At 33.7% G+C, this 24,694-nt stretch overlaps 1 protein-coding gene across 1 annotated transcript; it reads left to right on the top strand.

The window, feature by feature from the left end:
* Positions 1-5,865: 5,865 nt before the first annotated feature.
* On the top strand, positions 5,866-15,869 carry LOC143578735 (phototropin-1-like). Its single transcript, XM_077062219.1, has 22 exons — positions 5,866-6,508; positions 6,615-6,786; positions 8,115-8,297; positions 9,855-9,946; positions 10,404-10,713; positions 11,423-11,678; positions 11,880-11,950; positions 12,034-12,140; positions 12,240-12,289; positions 12,539-12,643; positions 12,721-12,780; positions 13,232-13,321; positions 13,429-13,590; positions 13,771-13,851; positions 13,937-14,040; positions 14,233-14,282; positions 14,377-14,483; positions 14,607-14,732; positions 14,825-14,876; positions 14,965-15,077; positions 15,475-15,615; positions 15,706-15,869. Exons 1-22 carry the CDS (start codon positions 5,986-5,988, stop codon positions 15,805-15,807), a joined length of 3,057 nt encoding a protein of 1,018 aa, XP_076918334.1. The 5' UTR covers positions 5,866-5,985; the 3' UTR covers positions 15,808-15,869.
* The last annotated feature ends 8,825 nt before the right edge of the window (positions 15,870-24,694 follow it).

The raw sequence follows: 24,694 nt of genomic DNA, 5'->3' as shown, positions 1-24,694 counted from the left end.
ATATATAAAAAAAACATAAATAATATGTTTCTTTTTAATGTCTTGCATTTGCCACATTATAATATTTACAAACACTCTTTATTTATACAAATCACTTTTTGCTAAATATGTTCAATTGCAATTTACTAGGCAATTTTTATTTAACCCAGAACTTGAATTCAAGATTTTTAGGTGTTTAAAAGACTTTATTCTCATCACTGGAGTGCACCAACCTCGAGGCCAAATACTTATCAACTGATCACTTGAAATAAAGTAGTATGCTATTTCAATCTATTAGTTGTCGTGAATTTTATTTAACTTATTAATCTATACATTTAAAAAAAAAATTATTACATTAGTGCACGTTTGAGAAATGTTGCATTTTTCTACACTTATAAATAGTTCACTAGGCCGGAGCGCATGTCTAGGGTTGGTGACCCCTTGTAGGTTTTTTCTCAGTGTTGTTAAAATCAGACCGATTAGGCTGTGAATCATGTGATTCGGTTTGTATAAGTTAAATCATCATTGATTGGAATGAATAACCGGGTTCACGCATTTTGGTAAGCATATTTTAGATAAGATTTTTTTCCAAAACTTCTTTTCTTTTTATAAACTGATAAAGACATTTATATAATTTTTAAAAGTTCTTTGCCTCGAACAACATGATTATACTACAAACTCATTCATATTCTTATTGTGAATTGAACCAGTTTACTAGTTGATCAATGATTTTGTGAGGTAGACCAATTCATTGTATGTCTAGAGTATACTAGCTGTGCAAAAGTAATAGACTTGGACCGGAGGAGGTGAGGCATGGTGTTTAGTGATCAATGCGTTTAAATGGCGCCTAAAAAGGTTCACGCTGTTAGGATGAATGTTTCAAGGTTGAAACATTACACAAAGGGATAGGTTGCATAAGCATAGGGGCTAAGGCCCTGAGATATGCCTTAACGCCCAAACGTTAAAGCTGCTTTGGTAAAGACTAATGAGAGTGGAATACAATTCCTTTCATGAGTTAAACAACGTTAAAGGCAAGATGGGTTAAGGTTTTAACGAGCTTTAAAATCCTCTACACAAACACACATTAATTTAAGAATTGTTTTTAATTTAAGTTAAGGGGTGTTAAGCCGGGTTAAACCATTTCCTTTAAGTGAAATGAAGTAAAAAATTGGTAAAATGGGTGATGGTGATGTCTACATAGAGTAAGGTCATGAATGTATACCTCATAGTCTAATAGACATTTTCATGAACGGTTACAATGAGTTGTGTTGCAAACTTGATTTGTCATATGAGGATATTAGTGGTTAGTTAGATTAGATCTTTGCTTGGGAAATGCAAGATAAGATATCTATAATACATGTTAATACCTTTATGGCACCAATACTTTGAAAGTGTATACAAAAGTTAAAAGCTTTATCCATCTTTTAAAATTATCATTAGAAACCGAGATACAATGAAATGTTTCTGCGTCTCATATCACTAAACTACATTTACACAATAATATACGACAAGCAGACAAGACCAAGACCAAGACCAAAACTCTATTTTTCAACCTAACCCTGTTTTTTATCACCTATTTTGTAGCTGTATCTAGTGACACTGTATATTTCGAACGATCATACCGAATACTTTCAAAAGATGATCACTTGACAAACCCTTAACATAAGTCGATTAGGATATATTGTCTATGTGATTACAATATACAATATTATTGCAAAATTTCAATTAATTTTGACCCGGCTGATATGGTTTTTTCTTCAAATTGATAAATATCTAAATATTGAAACATGATAACATCAAAAAAAAAGAAATTTACTGAATATATCTAGTAATGAACATTCATGATCTTGACCACCACAGTTTTATAAGATGAATGAGGAACCAAAGTGTGTTTAGATATATATCTACATATATACCATGACATTGATCAATGAAATAATTGATAATTATATTATGGTAGAAGATAAGTGTGATTGATGATGGGGATGTTGGAAATGGTGTAGGAAACATGTGAATTTGTATTTTCATGGGCATGAGTATGGGCACTGGCTATGCCACCATTTTCTGTCATCTCTCTAGTGATCATATATACCACCTGAAGAAATAGACTACTCAAAGAACAAGTGAGTACTCAAAGATCATTTGAACCTGTTCAACTCATTTGCACAGAAAGGTATATCACTTTCTATACTATTACACTAGGGTTTATCTTCATTTGTTTGTAAAAAATATATAAATTTTTAGATATTGTATTACACATGTTACGAAATATAAGTAGACATAAATTCCATTTTTAGTTTCCAGCTTATGTGACATGGATATGAGATGAGACATACTAGTATCATTTATTGTATTCATTTCATTGATCAAAATTTAAACACTAAGATTTAAGAATGGTGAAGATATATATTACGAAAAAATGATTAAAGGGCTGGTGACATTACCCAATGCATTTATAAAAATGTTATTAGGTCATGTTTATGATATCATATGCAATTGTGGTCAATGGTTGGCAATGCAATCAACCATGTATGTCTGCATTCCTTAATAACCACATATCGGTCTATTGGGGCATTATATTACATAGCCAACACTATTTGCATGTGTTTCAATCTTTTTATTTGGACTAACTTTTGGTTATGTTTACAGTTTACTGAATGTGACCTCCTCTTGCGTTAATAGCTTTTTATATAAATAGTTATAATTTTAAGACCCAATTACAAATTTTGTCCTTTAAAAAAAGCCAAATTACGGTTCGTGTCCTTTCCTTGCAGGCGGTGTCCTTTAAACTTTTTTTTCCTACAAGTTTTGTCCTTTACGCTAACTGGGTTAGAAAAAGTCAGTTAAGTATGACATGTGCCAGACATGTGATGGGCATAATTGTAATTTTAGCAGGGGAATATATTATATATATTTTCTTTTCTTTCTCTCTTCTTCTCTCTAAGCCATAAATTCCGGCCACCTCTCCTCTTCCTCTCCCGCCGCCTCCTCCCACCACCAACCTCCAACAGCCGCCTCCACCGCCAGTACCACACCAACCTCCCTCAACGCCGCTTCAACGTCCGCCGCCATACAACCTCAGCTTCCGAGTCGGCGCCGTTTTCCGGCAGCCGGAGAGCCCACCGGAAAAACGCTCCGCCTGTACCTCCCATTCCATCATCACCACCGCCATACAACCGCCGTAGATCTATTACCGGCGGCTAACTGTTCTTCACAAGGTACGATTCAATTTCTACATCGATCGATTTATGCATCGTTTTAGGTTACCATTCGATTTAATCTTTGTGGGTCAATTTCATCTGGGTGTTATTGATTTTTGTTTGTTAAAGCTTGGATCTTTACGGGTGTTCTTGATTTTTGTTAAAGCTTGGATCTTTATTGTTTCTGGGTCGTTTGTTCTGGGTCGTTTGCAATCTGGGTGTTTTTGATTTTTGTTAAAGGTTGGATTTTGAGTGTTTCTTGTTGTTTATGAACCATTGATTTATGTTTGGGATCTGTGAAAATGTATAAGTGATGTCATTGTTGATTGGATTAGGTTTTGATTGAATTTGGATCTGAATCGGTTGGGGGAAATGGAGCCTGAGGGGGTTAAGCGTCGAGGGAGGAAGAGGAAGAGAAGGAAGGAGTTGCAGGTGGTGAAAAGACAAAAATGCCCTCACATGCGTCTCACGTGAGGGCATTTAACTGAGTTTTTCTAACCCAGTTAGCGTAAAGGACATAACGTGTAGAAAAAAAAAGTTTAAAGTACACCGCCTGCAAGGAAACTTAGAAAAGGACACGAACCGGTTTTTGGCTTTTTTTAAAGGACAAAATTTGTAATTCTGTCTAATTTTAATGATAAATAGTTATGATTATTTGAAGTTAGATATTTGTCAACTAATGTGTCCCTATCTCTCTTTCTCCACAATGATCTCTTGGGTTTGCGTTAGCTCCGAATAAGGGAAAGTTCCCTATTTTCAAGATTTACATCCATAATTCATTTTTTTAATGATGATTTTTTTTTTTAAATTCTTGTCGTACGTGAAATCTTAATACCCTCACTCTCAAACTCAGGTGTTTATAGACTGTATCTTTCTCAATGGTTGGATCACCATCCCCATTGATTATATTCGTAATTCATTTGAGCAACATCTCCTTAGTTCTTATATTCCTATTTTAATGGAACGAATTTATTAACTTTTGTTGAAACTATCTAATAAGCAATATATGTTTATAAACTATAATAATAGTAATGATAATAAAAATAATTTTACACTAACAAACATATATGTAAACTTACATCCTTTCTGCTCACTCACATTCGACTGCGGGTTTCAGAACAACATAAAAATAAAATTCAATGATTTTTTGACAAAAATTTGGATGCATGTGTGTTCTTAAATAAAATTTTTAAAAAATAAATGTTGATGTAAGACATATATTCACATCTCATTCTCATTGGCTTGCGAACACATGGCTTAGGCTGAGGGGTGTGGGGCTTCAACGGGGGCGTTAGAGCCCCTCCGCTCGCGCCCCCAGGCGCTAGCACCACACCCCCGGGGCGCGAGCACGAAAAACAAAGCAGGCGCAAGCCTGTTCGCGGGACGAATATGGCGTAAAGAGACATGGGAAAGTGTGAAAGAGCCGTTGGACATTTAAAATGAGCCGTTGGGCTCTTATTTAATTAAAAAAAAAGTTTTTTCTTCCTATATATAACCCATTTCACATAAAACAATTACCACAACTTCAAAAAAAAACCCAAAATCAACCCATCTTCCAAACTTTTTTTTAAAAACATGTCTGGAAATTGGTACCCAAACCTAGATTCAGATTTAAAAACATGTGTGTTTTTTTTAATAATTTATGAGTTTTTTTAATAATACGTTTTTTGAATATATTTATAAAAAAATAAAAAAAAAATCCGCTGGATCCCCTGCTGGAGCCCCTCCACACCAGGGCCAGGGGCTCCAACGGGGGCTCCAACACCCCTCTTATCCAGTTTCTCTCTCTGCCACACGTCATAATATTATTGGCTGGAGCCCCCACTCGCGCCCCTATTAGAGCCCCCCACACCCCTCAGCCTTATAGCTACTTTATCCGACACAAATAATAATAGCATTAGCTTTCTGATTTTTTTAAAATATTTTAATATCTTTTTAATTGTTTTAAATTACTAATACCAATACCATGTGTAGTCATAACTTTCTACCCCTATTCATAATTATGCGTCATGTGACGCCCAGGAGTTATGGGCTGAGGGCGTTTACACTCACATAACCATCATACATTTATACTTCTTTTTCATTTTATTTCGCCTAAGGATATGATTATGAGCAGTGAGGAACCTTACTTATAAATGAAATAAAGTGATATCAAACGTAAATCTATGATGATTGTCTGAGTCATGTTTCTTTTGACAATGTAAATGAAGGTTAGAAGTGACACATATTAAATTATCAGTATGAATTATTATCAGTTATTGAGTTATAATTTTAATTTTTAAAATCAAATTTGTCTAGATTGCATCCCATACAGCTTATTTGTGTACATTTAAAAAATTACAAGAGTGTAGAAACACAAACTTCTCTATACCAACAATCAATTTGTTCACACTGCATACGGTGAACATTGGATTAGTTAATGTTTTTATATACATATACATGCTACTAATTTCTGTACTTTATGAGAATTGTTATGTCTCTTTTAATAACTATTTATGTTTATATTTGTAAGCACTTTGTTTATTACGTACTTAGCTTCGCATGGACTACCTAGACAATAAACAATTAAACATCAGATCTTCTAAACGAGGATAATTATATTTATTCATATAATTATTAACATTTTTATATTCAAAATGTCAACACTTCAATAGTTTCTCCTGTTTATTTATAACTAAACTCCCTTACTCTAGATCATATCTTTGCTACTAAAAATGACAAAACTGCCCTGAATCTTTAACACTCATATCACTTCATATACCATCATATATATATCACAAGTTTGTATACTTATCTTATCCAGAAAATGGAGCCAAAACAACATGCAGAAAACAACCCAACACCATTATTCCAACCTGGTCAAAGGGACGTCCGTGAATCACTTGAAGTATTCAACCCATCAACCCACAACACGACCACTCCAGTCCGGTCACAACCCACTTGGCGGAGCTGGGTGGAGCCATCACAGAACCACCCAGCTCCATCAGTAGATGCCAGTATTAACAATGTCAACACTGGCATCTCCACCTCTCAGTCGGGCAGACTGCCCGATACTGAGATCAAGTCATGGATGGCCCTCAAAGATCCTAAACCGTTTGAGGTACCACCGTTTGTTCCGAGTCCAGCCTCGCTTGGTGGAATTGTAGGTGCGGCCGAACAACGAGCGGCCGAGTGGGGGTTGGTTTTGAAAACCGACGCCGAGACTGGGAAACCGCAAGGGGTTAAAGTTAGGACCTCGGGCGAGGACCCCAATGCTAAACCGGGTACGAACCGGAGGGATTCGGGTACCTCGGTTCAGAGTTCTAGTGATATATCAGATGATGGGTCAGGTAATATTATTATTACACTTGTGCCATATGTTATGTTTTAATTATGGTAAAAATATTAATTACAATAAACTCTAACTAATATATTTCATATGGTACTCTATTTAAGGTACCGAAGGAGGATTAAAAGTATCTGAGGACTTGAAAGACGCGTTATCGACATTTCAACAGACATTTGTGGTCTCTGATGCCACGAAACCCGACTATCCGATTTTGTATGCGAGTGCGGGTTTCTTCAAGATGACCGGCTATACTTCTAAAGAAGTTATCGGTAGAAACTGGTATAGATCGCTTTTCTACCTTTGTTATCCTTTTGTTTTTGTTGAGTTGAACTCGAAAATACACCTTCGGGGTGTTTGGCCTAGCTTTTTTAACAAAGCTTATAGCTTTTTTTTTTTACAAAATAAGCTTAACTTGGTGTTTGGTTTAACTTTTTAAGCTTATGCTTATTAGCTCATATAAGCTCATTTGAAGAAGCTTATTTGAAGATGGTTTTTTAGCTTATTTGTTTAAGGGTGTAAATTATTCATTTGCCCTCAAATGGTGGTGGATTAGTAATTATTACTCTAACAAATTAAAGAATGTTAAATTTAACAACTTATTAAGACACATAATTAACTTGTAGAATATAAGCTAATCCAAACACTTAAAAAAAGCTTATCAAATAACAAAAAAAAAGCTATAAGCTAATTTTATATATAAACATAAGCTTAAAAATAAAAAGCTAGGCCAAACACCCCCCTTCATATACATTATACTTGCTACTAACTAGAAAACAAGCATTTGCGAATGTTAAAACCGGAAAGGTTTTTTTCACCGTTAAAACGTTTTAAAAGTTTTTTACAGCCAGTTTTTGACAACCGATTAAACTCTTATCGTAACTTAGTTTTGCGACAAAAGTTTCACTCTCAAAGTTAGCGACGATTCTATGATTGAATATTATGTACTATTATTTTGCCAACCCGCATATTTCTTATTTATTAATTAAATATGTTTTATCACGCTCTTTTTAAACCGACCGGTACATTTATACCATTATCCAACTATAGAACTTGAATTCTCAATTATTTAGAAAAAAATATTCTTATATAAACATTGATACTGTTAGACTACGTACCTTTTGATCTAAAAGATATTTCAATAGTTTTCAAGACCGGCTTATTGTAATTTTCTTGAGTTTTTAGAAAAATATTTTCATCATTTTTGGACCACGTTATGTTTTATTATACTTAAAACATTTAAAAACTACGTTTATTTGACTTTAGACTTTTAAAAGCTCATGAGACTTTTTCTTTAACTGACTTATATTTATCTTATTTTCAACAACAATGTTCTTACGGCGATTCAGTCAAATTTGCGACAGTTTGGTTCCCGTCGCTAATTTTATGACCTTTTTCTTAGGCGCTAGCTTTGAGTCTTTGACCCGTGAGATTATGACATCTTTGTAGTAGTCTCCAAAAGGTGACAAATAAGCATGCTCGGTGTGGGTTGAACTTTAAAGTTATATATTTTAGCCTAAAAACGTGAAACTGAAACTGAACTTTTATACTTTTAACCTTTTTAACATATGAACATATTAAATATGTCGGTTGACTTGGTTGGGCTGCAGCCGGTTCCTACAGGGTGCGGACACGAACCCGGAAGATGTGGCTAAAATCAGGGAAGCATTGCAAAAGGGTTCAACATATTGTGGCAGGCTCCTTAACTACAAGAAAGATGGTTCACCCTTTTGGAACCTTCTCACAGTCTCCCCCATCAAAGATGAATCCGGCAACATCCTCAAATTCATCGGGTATGTTTATTTTAAACCGTGATATTATATGCCACATTTATCATCGAGTATATGATTGTGTCACGTGTCTGGTAACTCGTGATTAACATACAATGGATACAAACAAATTATTCTTTAGCCTGGTGACAATTCTAGTGTCGCCCTAACAAAGCTATCGCAACGTGAGTTGTATCATTTTGTCGTGTTGTTAAATAGTTTCCACTTTTCGTATCTGAAAAGACTAGCATGCCCTCATCTAATTAATATAGGTCCTTTGGTTTGGTTATTTAAGACTGCGATATAATATGCCAGATTTATCATCGTGTATATATACTATGTCACATGCCCTATGCCTCATGTATAACGTACCATGAATACAGACAAATTCCTCTTTAGCATGATGACAACTCTAGTGTCGCCCTAACAAAGCTATCGTTCGCAACGTGAGTTGTATCACTTTGTCGTGTTGTTAGATAGTTTCCACTTTTCGTATCTGAAGAGACTAACATGCCCTCATCTAATTAATACAGGTCCTTAAGTTTGATTATTTTAGACCGCGATATTATATACGAGATTTATCATCGAGTATAGGACTGTGTCACATGCCTAGTATCTCATGTTTCACGTACAATGGATACGAACAAATTCTTCTTTAGCATCTTGTAATCCTAAAATCCTAACAAAGTATCCCAATGTGTCTTGTAGTATTTTGTTATGATATTAAACAGTTATCACTTTTCGTGAAAAGACTAACATGCCCTCATCGGGTTTTCTATCAACTACACACGAGTAAGGTGATAGAGATGACTCGTGTATATGCCCTACCAAATTCACATATAGCAAAACATTTTAACAAGCTTATTCGTAATTTAATTTATTCAATTTGTTTTTTAGCTCATTAGATAAGATCAAGGAGGGATATCTATGGTGGCCCTTTAATATATGGACCATTTAATTGAGAGCATATTTGTGAGTGATGTTACTAGGAGATGGTGAGTGATGGGTCTAGTCTTTATTATCCATATGACCCTATAGGGTGCACTTTATTTCTAATTGAATTTGTCAATAATGTTGTTATAGGACTACTTGTTTTATCATGTTAGGTTACTTTTTCATCCAACATAAAAGGTCCAATATTTAGCACATGACTGTCACATGTTTGTTGGCATGCACACTACTACAAAACATTTTTTCAACAACCTTTTTTAATTTATTTTTGTAACGCATTTGATTTTATCACTCATTACTTAGAAAGACAAAACACTGCTAAACGTTTTGTGTTTAAATTTATCAGTTTGACCAATACAAACTCTTCTAATCAAAGTAAGTCAATTGATACTGTACACGTGGAGTTACTACAAGAAGATTAGTCGAAACTTAGTTAAAATTAGTTGAAGTTTGACACTTAATTATCATGTGTGCACTTGAACGTAGTATCCAAGTTTGACACTAACTTTATGTTCGAAGAACATATACATGTTTCTAGATTTTTTTCACCAGGCCGTGAACTTGAACGCTTTACTTGTGTTAATGAATAATTCGTTCATTTACATTTGTTTTTTGTGTGGATTATAACAGAATGCAAGTTGAGGTGAGTAAGCACACCGAAGGCACGAAAGAGAAGACACTTCGGCCTAACGGGTTGCCTGAATCTTTAATTCGATATGATGGTACTGTATTTATTTATTTTAAGATTCTAGTCATGAATAAAAAAGTAGATTATTATTTTTTTTTTTTGGAAGGGGGGGGGGGGGGGTCACACCTTCTCCCAGATCAAAACCCACGGATCACTTGCGATTCCCTCATTTTTCTTCACATTTTGTCTTGCAAGCCTGGATAAAACTTGGAATAATGCCCAAAATAAGGATGTAATTTTTGACAATGAGAATAAAATCACGATATAACCTTTTATCCTTATAATTAACTCTACTTTTGTTAAGTTTAAACTTACAAACAAAAAGTTGCTAAAATAATAATAACTTGTTCTACAAAATCAACCCATTTCATTTGTAACCATTTTTATCAAATAAATACAAGTTTAACTAGCTTGTTTTCTTATAAATAGATGAAAATTGACAATTTTTAATTTTAATATGTTTACTTATGTGTTTAATTAAAATGTTGCAGCCCGGCAAAAGGACATGGCGACTAGTTCAGTGACCGAGTTAGTGGAGGCAGTGAAACGACCAAGATCGCTAAGTGAATCCACCAACCGTCACCCATTCGCAACAGACTCACGAAACAATAGCGACAAAGACAAACCCGGTGTTTTCAATTTAGGCCGTCGAAGATCTGCAGAAACTGCGGCTCCTCCGCCACCACCACCACGCCCGAGACGGAACTCTCATCCCGGTGTCCGAACATTAACAACAATGCAACCGATTGATGAACTCCCGGAAAAGAAGCAGAAAAAATCAATGCGACTTTCTTTTATGGGGTACTTCAAAATAGAGTCTTTTTTTTTAAGTTCCGAATTTTTAGATTTTTAAAACCGTTAGGTTTCGAGTTTTGTGGTTAAAACTTACAATGGGTTTGGTTCGTTTTATTTTTTTCGGTTTTACCATTTGGGGTTGAAAACATTTGGCTGAAAATGACCAAAAATAATATATTTTAACATTAAGTTTTACCATTTGGGGTTGAAAATAATGACCAAAGTACCGAAAAGCCCATAACTATCGGGTTGGGCCTAAGCCTACAACTATTGAATCGGACTTTAAATGTCCGTTTTTATAACATAATTTTTTTGTTTTCTTTATTTTTATTTTTTAATGAATAATTGATTTTTACAACTTCGGGCTACATCAATTATAATTTTTTTATAAACTAGTTAAAATATGTTTTTTATGGTTCCAGTCGGTTTAGTCAGTTCGGTTTATTCGGATTTTAGATCATAAAAAAAGCGAAACAAAAAATTGATGTTCTAAAAGAGTTCAATTGTATTGGTTCAGTTGGGTTCATTTTAGTTCGGTTTCATTCACAGCCTATTTTTAGTTAAATAGTTTTGCTTAGATTGTCTATGTACCGTTTTTACTATACATACAAGTTTACAAGTCAGGGTAGTTATGCTATATGCTATTTAATATTTATGTAGTAATGTACATGATTATGATATAGTATTAAGAATAATGTATAACATTATGATGTAGGATTAAGAAGAAAAACCGAAAAAGTAGCGAAGCATTTGATGATGGATTCGAAGGAGACGTTAACATTCAGGATACGGATGGTGAGGCTGATGATGAAGACGATTATGTGTTTAAGAAGGATGACACGAGGCCAGAGAGTTTAGATGACAAAGTACGAAAGAAAGAAATGAGAAAGGGTATCGATTTAGCGACAACTCTTGAGCGTATCGAGAAAAATTTCGTCATTACTGACCCACGACTTCCCGACAATCCCATTGTAAGTCTTTAGCTGTCGTTATTCGAAAACTTTTATCAGTATGACAATCAAGTCGTTGTTAACTAGTAGCCAAATTCCGTCGCTATGAGTTGCGACAAAAATTAGTCACACAAAAGATTTTAGTACATGATTTTGCTATGCATTTTAATCTTTCGTTAGAATATTCAAAAGTACCAACACTTTATTGATCTCTATCACTAGATTTTCGCATCCGATAGTTTCTTGGAGTTGACAGAGTATAGCCGTGAAGAGATCCTGGGAAGAAATTGCAGGTATGCAAAAACAGAATAAAAAGTGGTAAGAAATTATACATCTATGATCCATTGGTAATTTCTCTATATTTAATTTTATGAAGGTTTCTTCAAGGGCCTGAAACTGATCCATCGACCGTGAAAAAAATTCGAGAAGCAATCGATAACCAAACAGAGGTTACCGTACAACTCATCAATTATACGAAAAGCGGTATATAAATACACACATTCACGTATCTTTTGTGGCAAGTATATATGTATCCACTGATATGAATTGTTTATGTTAAATATCTTTGTGACAATTTATCAGGCAAAAAATTTTGGAACCTGTTTCATCTACAACCTATGCGTGACCAAAAGGTACTATATATTCTAGGAAATGCCCAAAATTTAGTTACACAATATTAATCAGTCCGTCGGTGGTCTCTTCATGAACTATCCATTGTGAATACCGACTGATATGTTAGTCAGTGACAGTCAGTTTTCTAGTAGTGACAAAATGAACCGTTTGGTTTCTAGTTATTTAACGCATTTCACGAAATATAACTTTATGTTTAAGTAAAAGCATGTGTATAAATAAAGATTCTATGTACCTTTTTTGTTGTGTAGGGAGAAGTACAATACTTCATTGGAGTACAACTAGATGGAAGTCAGCATGTTGAGCCACTTCATAATTGTATCCCTGAAACCACTGTTAAAGATGGTTCGGTTCTGGTAATCACAAGCCTATATACACCAATATTTTCCCGCATGTAGATGGTCACTAAATTGTCAGGTTTTGGTTGTTTCAGGTGAAAGAGGCTGCGGAAAATATTGATGTAGCAGTGCGAGAACTTCCAGATGCTAATATGGTAAAACTCTAGTAACTAGAAAAGTAGATATGGGATTTCCACATAATTTTCCACGCGCGCTTTTAATACAAAGATGTGGTTGTAGTAATTGTGACCGAAATTTACCACAAAAAATGTAAATTTAGCGACTGTTTTGTGACAAAAATCACAAAGTTGCAAAATTTATGACCATTCACCGGTCACATATTTAGGACCGATATATTGGTTGATAAAAACAATCACAAAAGTATTCACTAGTCGTGAAAAAGTCGCAACTTTGATTACTGCAACACTCATTTACGACCGAAATTGCTAGCGATACCAAGTTTTCTAGTAGTGAGAATAAAAGTCGTTACATGTATTTATAAAATAAATCTTCCAACCTGTAAGCACTTGTCAAAATATAGATTGTTTTTAATGTTTGGATCAATATGTCAACAATTTCTGAGTTAAAGTTCATGATGATACACAGACCCCAGAAGATCTATGGGCAAAACACTCGAATACAGTTCAACCAAAGCCTCATCGAAGGGACACATCAGCATGGAAGGCTATTTTAAAGGTAGTCTATCTTTAAAATTGTCTCGGATTTGATCCGTCGCTAGTAATTATACACGTTCGGATCCTCTGAGTACCGAGACATCTAACCATTTCTGGTGTTTTATTTAGGTTATTGAGAGTGGAGAAAAGTTAGGATTAAGGCATTTTAGGCCCATAAAGCCTCTAGGTTCTGGTGATACGGGAAGCGTTCACCTAGTCGAGTTATGTGGAACTGGTGAATTTTTCGCGATGAAAGCAATGGATAAAGGCGTCATGATTAACCGTAACAAGGTAAACACATTGCATATGTTGTTCTTTTATGTCATAGCTCATAATAATAATAATAATAATAATAATAATAATAATAATAATAATAATAATAATACTCCACCATGAAGGTTTCCTACCGCTTCTAGTACTCCATTTTCGTCGTTACGTTTTGCGACTAAAACATTTCTTTACATAAAATAGGTGCATAGAGCGTGCGCTGAACGGGAGATCTTAGATGTCTTAGACCATCCTTTTCTTCCAGCATTATATGCTTCGTTTCAGGTCAAATACCATGTCTGGTTTTCATAGTTCCTGGATTTTATGTTTTGTCAGTGATACTCATTTGTTTAGTAGTGTATCTCTGCAGACACCGACTCATGTCTGTTTGATCACTGATTATTGTCCTGGCGGAGAGCTTTTTATGCTTTTAGACAGACAGACGATGAAAGTCTTGAAGGAGGATGCCGTAAGGTATAAAACCTAATTCGAACTTGATTTTTTTTAACCGACACGAATAACAAAATTCCTAATTAGTGACCAAATTCTTTGTTCAGTCGCTAATGTATCAACAACCAAGTAGTCACTAAATCGGTCTTAACCACATATATTTTGCTTTTAGTGACTAAATTTGAGCAAACAAAATATCTTATGTTTTCCGTACAGATTCTATGCTGCCGAGGTGCTCGTGGCATTGGAGTACCTTCATTGTCAAGGTACATGTTGTATATGATCATTTACGAGTGAATGAAACATTGGATTATGCCAACGAACCTTTTAGTGACCAAACTGTCATATTTGGTGGTGTAGGTATTATATATAGAGATCTGAAGCCAGAAAATGTATTGATACAAAGCACTGGACATGTAGCTTTGACAGATTTTGATCTTTCTTGCTTGACATCTTGCAAACCTCAGGTATCTCTAATCAATAATTCTTTGATTTCATTTTGTAACGCGATAAAAACATGATAAATTACATTCTAAAATGTGGTTCAATTAACTTTGTATTTTAATAAAGTACTTAATTTCTTGATTCAGCTTTTGACTTCTGAAATAAGTGAAAAGAAGAAGAGGCATCAGAAAAATCAACAGACTCCAATTTTCATGGCCGAACCAGTTCGTGCATCGAACTCGTTTGTTGGAACAGAAGAGTATATAGCTCCGGTTCGTGTAGTTATTACAATTTTTATTTAGCTTGCAAGTCAAGTTTCCTATAATATACAGATTTTTATTTTAACTTTTTGCATTTTTTTCAGGAGATTATAAGTGGAGTTGGGCATTCTAGTGCAGTAGATTGGTGGGCTTTTGGTAAAAACTTCGCGCTTCTATACATATTTTTGGTTAAGAAAATTTTCTAGTATTTAAAAAGTTGAAAGATCCATATGTGGTGTTCTAGGTATTCTTCTATATGAGATGTTTTATGGGTACACACCGTTTAGAGGAAAGACGAGGCAACGAACATTCGCTAACATTCTTCATAAAGATCTAAAGTTTCCTAGTAGCATAGCGGTATGTTTTTTCCACAAGCGTGTGTTTTAGAGGTGGTAATTTTGAGATGACAAAAATCCAGGGGAAATTCTCAATGACAAAATAAGAGCTCTAATTGATTGAATTTTGGTTCAAAAGCTCGGTCATTTGCCACATGATTTGACTTGTCGAGGCCTTTCTGTTCCCTACTTTTTGGGCCCATAACTTCATTTGTAGCCCAAGTTATACCATTAGTATGTTGGGTCTTTTATGTCCCGCCTAGATGGTACACATAGAAGTCGGCTAACGTTCGAATCAGCTCCTTATCACATATAGTTAACTTCATATGTTCGGCACATGTAGTATAAATTCATGTGTCAATATAAGATAAATATCATATGACAAGAAACCGATCACAAAGAATTTGAATGCAATGCAGGTAAGCCTTTCAGCCAAACAGTTGATTTACAGATTGTTGCATAGGGATCCAAAGAATCGTTTGGGCTCACGCGAAGGCGCAAGTGAAGTGAAACGACACCCATTTTTTCGTGGCATTAATTGGGCATTAGTTCGTTGCGAGGTAAACCTTTTAACTCCAACAGGCTTACTAAAAGTTGTATTTATAAAAAGTTTACATACTTTATATTTATATTTTGTATATTTCTTTCAGAACCCTCCTAAGCTAGATACTCCTGTGTTTGGAGAGAATGAAGATGAAAAAGTCAAAGAGGTTGACCCTGGACTTAAAGATTTGGAGAATAATGTTTTTTGAAATTTATGGAAGTGTTTTGTGTGTGCTTTTTGCTTAAGTTTGTGAGTTTTATTTTCATGATATTTTGGATTTTAAATAATTTCTAGCTTAATTAATGGTCGAATCAAATCAACATTATATTTACTGTAATATTTGTTATTTTTCTGGTTTGTATCATATTATTATTTGTTACGAGTTCCATTTATTTATTTTGTAACACTCGTCTTTGCCTCTAAATAGGTCACATTATTATTATGTCATTATGTCCGGGTCTAGATGTTCAAAACATGTATTTTAGGGTAGTTATGATTAGCAACAAAAATCGTCATGCCAGTTACGGCATTCAAAGGGTGTCTACAACATTCATTTGATCAATACATATTTCACACGTTTGTTTACAAACTCTCCTTTTGTGTTACGTTTAAGTAATGAAATTTATGAATTGAATGTACTAAAGAAGGTAGCTTCTTAGTACTTCTTTACACATTCGAATCTTATCAATACAAAGTTGTTGAGCCCAGCCCATCAGCCCAACAGAAAACCAGAAACCTAACAAAAAATTCGGTTTGACCTGATAATTACTGGTTACTGGCTAACACGACTTAAAACCCGACAAAATCCGGACCAAGCATCACCATATGGTCCGGTACTCAACTCTTCACAAAACCAGTCTCATGAACCCTAACCCGGTTTGAGCCGGGCCGGTCCAGGTTTGACCTCATCTCTACTAAAAAATACAATATAAAAATATCTTAGCTTAAAATACGTATATGTAGGATATTTTTCATTTTTATTGTGAATTGTACAAAATTTTTAGGATGCGCCGATTAAATTACAAGTGTTTTTCATTGTTGTAATGGTTTACTGGTATCATTAATAACAATTCATGTGTCATCTGTAAAGTTATAAGTTATATGCATCGTTGTAATTAGTTTAACAAATTGTTATAATTGGACTCTTCGGACATACCATTGTAACTAATTAGACATACCATTATAGTGTGTATTAACATCAAGAAATAATATCTTTGCTACATATAAGAATACTTAATCCAAAATAAATATAAGAATTTTTTTATTTTATACTGATTTTTAATAAATAATAAAGTATATAAAACTTAACATAAAATAATATAAAAGTTAGCATTTTTTAAATAGTTGTCCCAATTTAAAAAAAATCCATTCAAAGTTTCGAATAATGGAAACTAATTAATTGAAAGACAATATAATGGACGTAATTAAGGTGCATTGTTATTTTCATTAAATTTTTATCTGTCAACCCTTCAATAATGTCATATAATTTTCTGTCTTAACTCCTATTCATAATGACATAATCATAAATATTCATCATCAATATATGATCATAATGTTACATGACAAATTGTTTGAATCCCGTTAAAATCTTGATTCTCTTATGCAAATATCCAGTGAACATTTGACGCCATAGATTGGTTCTCAGCATGGCAAATTATAAAAATTACTAAATATATAAATGGTATGACATGAATTGAACAACATCAAACTTGTTACTATGGGTTCACTTTTTATTTATATATTAGTTCTACACTTTTACGTAATTTTTTAAAATCAATATGTACACATAATCCCCCCACTTGTGACATAGTGGTAAGAGGCTTGGGTTTTTCAGTGGAGACTCAAATTTGAATCCCACGAGTCACATTTTGGTGAATATTGACAATAAAGAATTTGAGCTAGACCTGTCCAAAGGTTGTCAGTTTAGACCCTGAGCCCACCCGGATTTTCGTCCCACCGTGTGTTACGCCAGAGGGTTCTGCTCTTGTGGTGGCACACGATTGTCAAGTGACAGTCGGCGGTATGGTTTCCGGGAAACGCCCAAGCCAAACTCTGAAGCCAGCGTGAACCCATTTAAGACAACATAGTCTGGCCAAAATGTAGGGCATTGAGGCTCTCCAAATTTAAAGAGTACGGTACCTTAAATACAAGAAATTCTTCGTTTTTTTAACAAAATATATGTACACATAACCAAATAGATTGTGTGTGGGTCGGCCCCTCCCCCTCTAACACACGCGTGTGTTTGTTTCATTAATATTGATTACTAACCATCCTATTTATATCACTCGTTTCCTGAATTAAACAATATGATTTTAATTTTGTTATTTAATATGTTGATGATAAGAACATCAATAATTTGGTTGGCATATTTAAGTTAGCTCTTCAATTTTAAGAAAATATGATACTTGCATCAATTTTATGCTTGTATTGGATCATGCAATCATATCAAACATTTGCATCGTGGCTAATAGGGGTTATAAACGAGCTGAGCCCGAGCTCGACTACATTCTAGTTCCGCCCGTTTCTAACTTACCAAAGCTCACGCTCAAGTTCGGGTTCTTTCGAGCTCTTTTTCTAAAGATCGAGCTCGGGGAGTAGTTTATTCAAGCAAAGGCTCTTATTTATGTTACACTTTCAAACTATTGCTAACCATAGATGTGATATCTCAAAATAGGAACCGAATTTGTGATATGAACATGACATCTGGGTAATTAAATCTAGATGTTAAAAGAAGTTTAGGAATTTTCATGTTTAAACAAATTTAGGGATTTTAGCTTTTACCATGTTAGGAAAGTATAGTTGAAAAATAGAAAGTATATACAAACTAGGAACTTACATAGAGATACTTTTATTTTGTGGCTATATCAATATTTTGTTGGAATTAACTGGATCAAACACGCAGAATAACAATAGGGTTTTATGGTCCAACTTGAGAAAACGACTCTTTTATTATTATTAAGATTAAAAATACACAAAAACAATAACTCTAAACCATCTATTTATATATACTTTTTATGAAATTAGTTATGCTTCGTTACTTAGTACCATATGCTTCCCAAATAGTTTAAGTTAGTTAATGATAAAGCTTTCGACCTTCGCTTCGTTGGTGAAATATTCAAACCCCGTTGACTTCATCTTTTTTGTTCTTTCCAGTTCTCTTCCCAAATTTCTTATTTTCTCTTACTTTGTTGGTCTCTCCTTTATTTAGTTTGAATTCTTTTGCATTTTATAAAATATTCTTTCTATTTCTTTTTTAATAAAAAAAGAAACCTAAAATTTAATTCAACACGTCTTGCACAGTTTCAGATCACGTGTTTTATAAATTACATTACAATGTAGATTTTAAATTTTGCGAGTTTACACGCTGCAACACGTGAGTCCTAACTCGTCTTAGTTATTGTTTTCTATGCTTTATGTTTCGGTCTATTTTATGTGTGTTAACATGTCGCATAAACGTGTGTGGTTTAATGTTTTTACATTTGCTTTCGTTCGATTTAATCATGCCACAAAGCACGGGTCCAACCCCCCCCCCCCCTTCAACACACAGGTTCGATAAAACGTTTCTAACATTACCTTTTCCAGAATTTTACACCTTCGCCACAATGCCACGGTGTCCGGGGGGGGGGGGGGTGATACGAACAGAGAGTTTACTTTTGTGTCTACTGAACAAAAGTAAACCCTCTGTTCGTATCGGGGGGGGGGATGGTTTATACTAAAACTCTAATTCTAATAATTATCTCTACAAATTACATCATTATCTCTTCTCATTCATGATTAGTTTTATCATCAACTTTTAATCTTTAACCATCTTCTTTCTTAGTTTAATTAACCGCTTAGCCTTTTCAGTCTTTCATGTGTTAACCCATTAGGATTAACCCTTCATATAATCGCTATGTATATTTTTAATTAGTATCGTTTCATATAGAAAAGAGTTGTGGCACATTATGTTTTCAAAATCCTTTGGACTTCTTTCTTTTTCCTTATTAAATAAAACTTGTTAACACATAGTGTACTTGAAAAGATTTGCATTTATTTTTGGATGCTAAAAGAATTATTGTTTTCAACCATCAAATTCAACACATACCACATGTCATAAGCTTTGGGACGTGCATCAGAAGTTGTATATTTAACGTGTGACAGCACTTTTCGTACAAGGAATTTACCATGCCCGTCACGTACCTTAAATCTAATTTTCATAACATTCTTTCTTAGAAACATTTAGTTTTTTTCTTTTCAGTTAATCTAGAAACTTATGTTTATAAAAAAATAAAATAATCTCTCTTTACCATGAGCTAGGTATCTTTTACCTCTGGTTTCGGCCAGAATAAGTTTCACCGTTAACACTTGTGCATCGAAATATTATATAAATCTATATATATGTAGGTACTAGGTAAACATGTGCAACATGACTTTAAACTTAGAGCATCTCAACGTTAAAACATACAAACATCCACTTTAGCATATCACATCAGATTTCAAACTTCTCTAAAAAGCCTCTGGTTTCTCCATAACACCATGACTCCACACAAACCATGCTAAAAAAATTATTAAAACTGTTTGTATATGATGTATATATGTGTATGTGAGAGTGATATGCACCCACAAACCAAGCTCCCGGACTTGAGCTCTATAACGCATACAAGTCCCTCTCCTCTTGCTCGGGTCTCCTCCATGTCATGTTGACCTTGGGTTTCAGTACACGTTAGAGACGCTCTTATGTTATCCAAATTGGTTGAATGCAGACTAAACGTAAATAGGTAATAAGGGAAACACTAATTTACACACTCTTATAATATTGTTAAAGCCTAGTCTTTAAGTAAAGCATTTGTTTGATCAAACACTTATTAATTAAGATGCAATCTATGTTCAACGAATTCTATATTAATTAATCAAAGCATCTAAAATTTTTGTCATTAAAATCAAGTTCTTTTATGTTCATAGCCTTTATGAAAGTATAATATCAACGCTGCCTTTTATTATTTTTATATATTTAGAGTAAACCTTGAGATAATGAGACCTATTTTAGAAGGAAAAAAGAAAACGAAAAGTTAACTATAATTTTTTTTTTTTTTTTTTTTTGGGGTGGGGGGGGGGGGGTTCAATATTGTGAAATGGACTTAGAGGAGTGACCAAGTGGGCCACTTTAGACGGTTAAATGTTGGCCTTGTTTACTGGGGTTGTTGGAGCATATATAACATGTGATCGAACCAAATTCAAATGCATGTCCCTACTAGGCTACTAGTAACTAGGCAATAAACATAATAAGTTTGTTTGTTAAAAAAATATAGATTTTGCTTTTGTGTAACATAATATAAGTGAGTTCAAAGTTTTTTGAATTGAGTTTAGTGGGATAGTTAGAACTTAGAAACTTACGTGATTTGTTCTTTAGTTAAAAGTTGAAACCTTAATTAACAAACAAATTTGACGAGCGTAAATGATTGAAACAAACTTCTGATGAATTATTAACGAAGAAGTGAACATCGGTTCATTTATAATCATTTATATAACGATATTATTTATTCTTTTGAATCTATATATAAAATTAGTGTCAGTGAACATTTTATATTAACTTATTATAATTTTATTAGAAAGAAGAAACTGAATTGAAATAGTCAATTAAATAATGCATGCAACATACCTGTGTCTATCTCATTCACATTTCACATCATCATCGCTACAATATAGTTTTCCATCTCATTTAATCAGATCCCAAAATCATTGAAATATCATCACTAGATCATTCTACCCACCCAAAACCATTAACTAACTAATTAATTAATTAATTCAAACAAATATCACAATATAATAAACTAGTTATTCTACTGTAAATTTATAATAAACAGAAGTTACTAATTATATTATAAACTAGTTTAATCCTCCCGTGTTACGAGGGTTTATTTAAGTTTTTGTTTTAATCGTTTTGATATTATGATGATATATTTCATTTAACGTAGTTTTGTTTTAATTTAATACATATATAGTAGTTTGTTATTATATTTTTTAGCGTTTGGGTTTTCTCAATTGAGATGTGTAGTTTTTTAGATTTATAACGAACAAACATAAACGTACACAAGCATGTTGATTTTTTTAAATGAACAAACATGAACACAAAAATTTGTCTAATGAAAAAGGGGGCTTTAATGTTGTTGACAATGGTGGGTAGTATCGGAAGTTAACCGGCGATGAAGATGAACAGCAACAGAGAACATGTAAAAGAGATAGATTAAATTAGGGTTTAATGATGAAAGTGTTTATCAATAAATGAGATTTTATAACCCATTTGAGGGTTATTAGGGTTTGGTAAGACTCATAACCCATGGAAATTATTCTTTGATGGTTAAGAGATTATTTCGCAAATAAATGAGATGTTATAACCCGTTTATGAGTTATCTGGGTTTGGTGAGACTCATGACCCGCAAAAATTGTTGTTTGATTATGAAACAGTTTCATAAATATATGAGATGTTATAACCCATTTAAATACTATCCGGGTTTGGTGAGACCCATACCCATGAATTCGGGTTAAATGCATGAGAAGCCTCCATTTAGAAATCAAGCAATCTGGTGGCTTTAGAGAATGGGGGGGGAACAACCTGAGAGTGACACGTAGGTTTTTATGGTAGGCAGTTATATAGATAGTTAGATAATTAATTCATTAAAAAAAATCATAAATTGATATGTATATGCAAGAGTGACATTACCTAGAGCTTAATTCGGTTGTTGGAACAAGATTTCTGTCCGCCCTAGGACTAGACATATTTGTTATTTGTCTTTCTTGTCTCACTGTTTTTAATGGTCTCACCAAAAATTTTGAAAAATATATTATAAAAAATTAAATTGATTTTCTGTTTGAAAATTGTTTATTAGTGTTAAATTCTATGGGATAGGGATTTTAAATAAATGAACCACCTATAATTTGATCTATCAGAAAAAAAAAATTGCAATCAAACGAATCATTTAACTTCCTTGAGACTAACTAATTCAAATGTTAGTATTTTCGTTAACATCTTTCAAAATATTAAAATAACAAAGATCTGGTATACTATGGCCTATACATATTTTGTAGAGGCAAGTAACAATAATGAACACGTTAGCTGGTCCACCTTGTAGGCTATCCGTGTGGGGTGGCAACCGTCACCTCACTACCATTTTAACAAGACTTCGTCCATCAAGCAACAAGAGCGGGTGGATGGGGTACACTTCTCTCCACAAATCACACGTAAACACACATATACATGTTTTTTCTTTTATTTAAATATTAGTTAAACAACAACGTGATAGCTAAATGATAGATGAGTTAAAGCTCTTCGTCTACGTGACATTGCATTATACACTTCGTAGTTAGCGAACAACACATATACTTAGTACGAGTTTCTTTTTTCCAATTACGCTCGCATCTAGAGGAAGATGTGATTTGACTTAAAAGTTGTGACAAACGTTTACACCTAGATATCGCCATCAAACAACTTTTACCACTCATCAAATAAATGAAAGCGATGTAGAAGTATTTGACCAGACTTGAGTGTATGTAATTCTTGCCAACCCATTCATTCTAGTCTAAAGTTAAGGATGAGCAATAACTGAACCGAAAACCAATGAAATCGGACAAAAATTAATTGAGAATCGGTTCTTTTTTTATCCTCGGTTAACTGAAATTAACCATCCCGAGCCATTAATCTTTTCATATATATAGCTTTTATACATACATTTAATGTATCATACCACCATCTCGTGCATTCATATATACATTTAACGTAAATATACCTTTATTTCATTTCATGTATTTATGTATCAATTTCATATGCTTCAACTATAAATTTTTACCCAAATTTGAATTTTGTATTAACCGAAAAACTAACTGAAAAACCGGAAACTGATTAATTTGGTTGAGCCTAATAACCAAATTAAATCGAATTGTACACACCCCTGTCTAAACCATTGATTGCATGAATTTGTATTTCACAAAGCTTCAGGCTGTGTGATGTTAGTAATATATATTGAGCTTTTTTGAGTGCGTGAACTAATTTAAATATTATATATACAAATATATAAATGTTATCGATATAAATAAATTACACACTGTATTTTTACAGAAGCAGAACATGCAACTGAAAATGTGTAGAACAAAGAGACTAAGAGAGTTATTTTAGGAAAAGTATACCTGGGCAAGTATACTAGCATGTACCAGCTGAAACTGTGAAATAAGAAATTAAAGGTCTAGGTTAAGGTTCTAGTAACCTCTCCTGCTACTGGACTATGATCCATCAATCAAATTGTTGAACTTTTCTGAATTTTTTAATATTCTGACATTGACTTTTTAAATAATACAGTTTATTATATCATTTTTAATTATTTTTGCCATATCTCATTCTGAATTTCTTTAGTTACTGCTAGCATGTGAAGACTTTGTAACATCTTGATATGCTCAGAAATAGTAAGCTTAAAGTTTTGCTATGTTATATAATTTACTTACTGCATGAAGCAACATAGGATACCTATATTTAACAGCTTGTATTATCATAAGTTAAATTGTTAATATTTTTCAGTAATTTAAATACTAAGAAAAAACAATAACCAATCAAGAATACATAGATACCTTTAAGGCTTAACGTAGTGGGTGATTTTGGTGGGGCGACTGGGGCGATTTGGAAGGGGGTGGCACCGCCCCCCTGGGCGATATTGGGGCGAAATGGGGCGGGGGCGGGGGTGGGGGTGGGAGGGTTTTGTCGCCGGAAGGAGGTAAAAAATATTATTATTATATTACTATGTGTTATATATATATATATATATATATATATATATATATTACTATTTGTAGCATATACACCATTACACCCCAAAAACAAATTCTCACCCCTTGTTGACTGGGCGTCACGTGTCGCAATTCGTCCCAATTTGTGGCCCCTCTACTACGCATAGCCTAATAGTTTGTCTAATAAACTATAGTATACGTACTAAGTAACTAATCGTACATAAGACAACTCATTTTTCATGAGAGAATTAGATAATTTTACACTACTTGTATGCAATACATCATATTACACATAAAATATTAGTAATATGTATCATAATATGATATACTGCATATATACAAGA

This window comes from Bidens hawaiensis, unplaced genomic scaffold (assembly GCF_021521415.1).
Source record: "Bidens hawaiensis isolate Kalapana, Puna unplaced genomic scaffold, B.hawaiensis_p1.1 tig00029329_1, whole genome shotgun sequence".
Classification (NCBI taxonomy): Eukaryota; Viridiplantae; Streptophyta; class Magnoliopsida; order Asterales; family Asteraceae; genus Bidens; species Bidens hawaiensis.
This window is presented reverse-complemented; position numbering and strand designations above follow the sequence as displayed.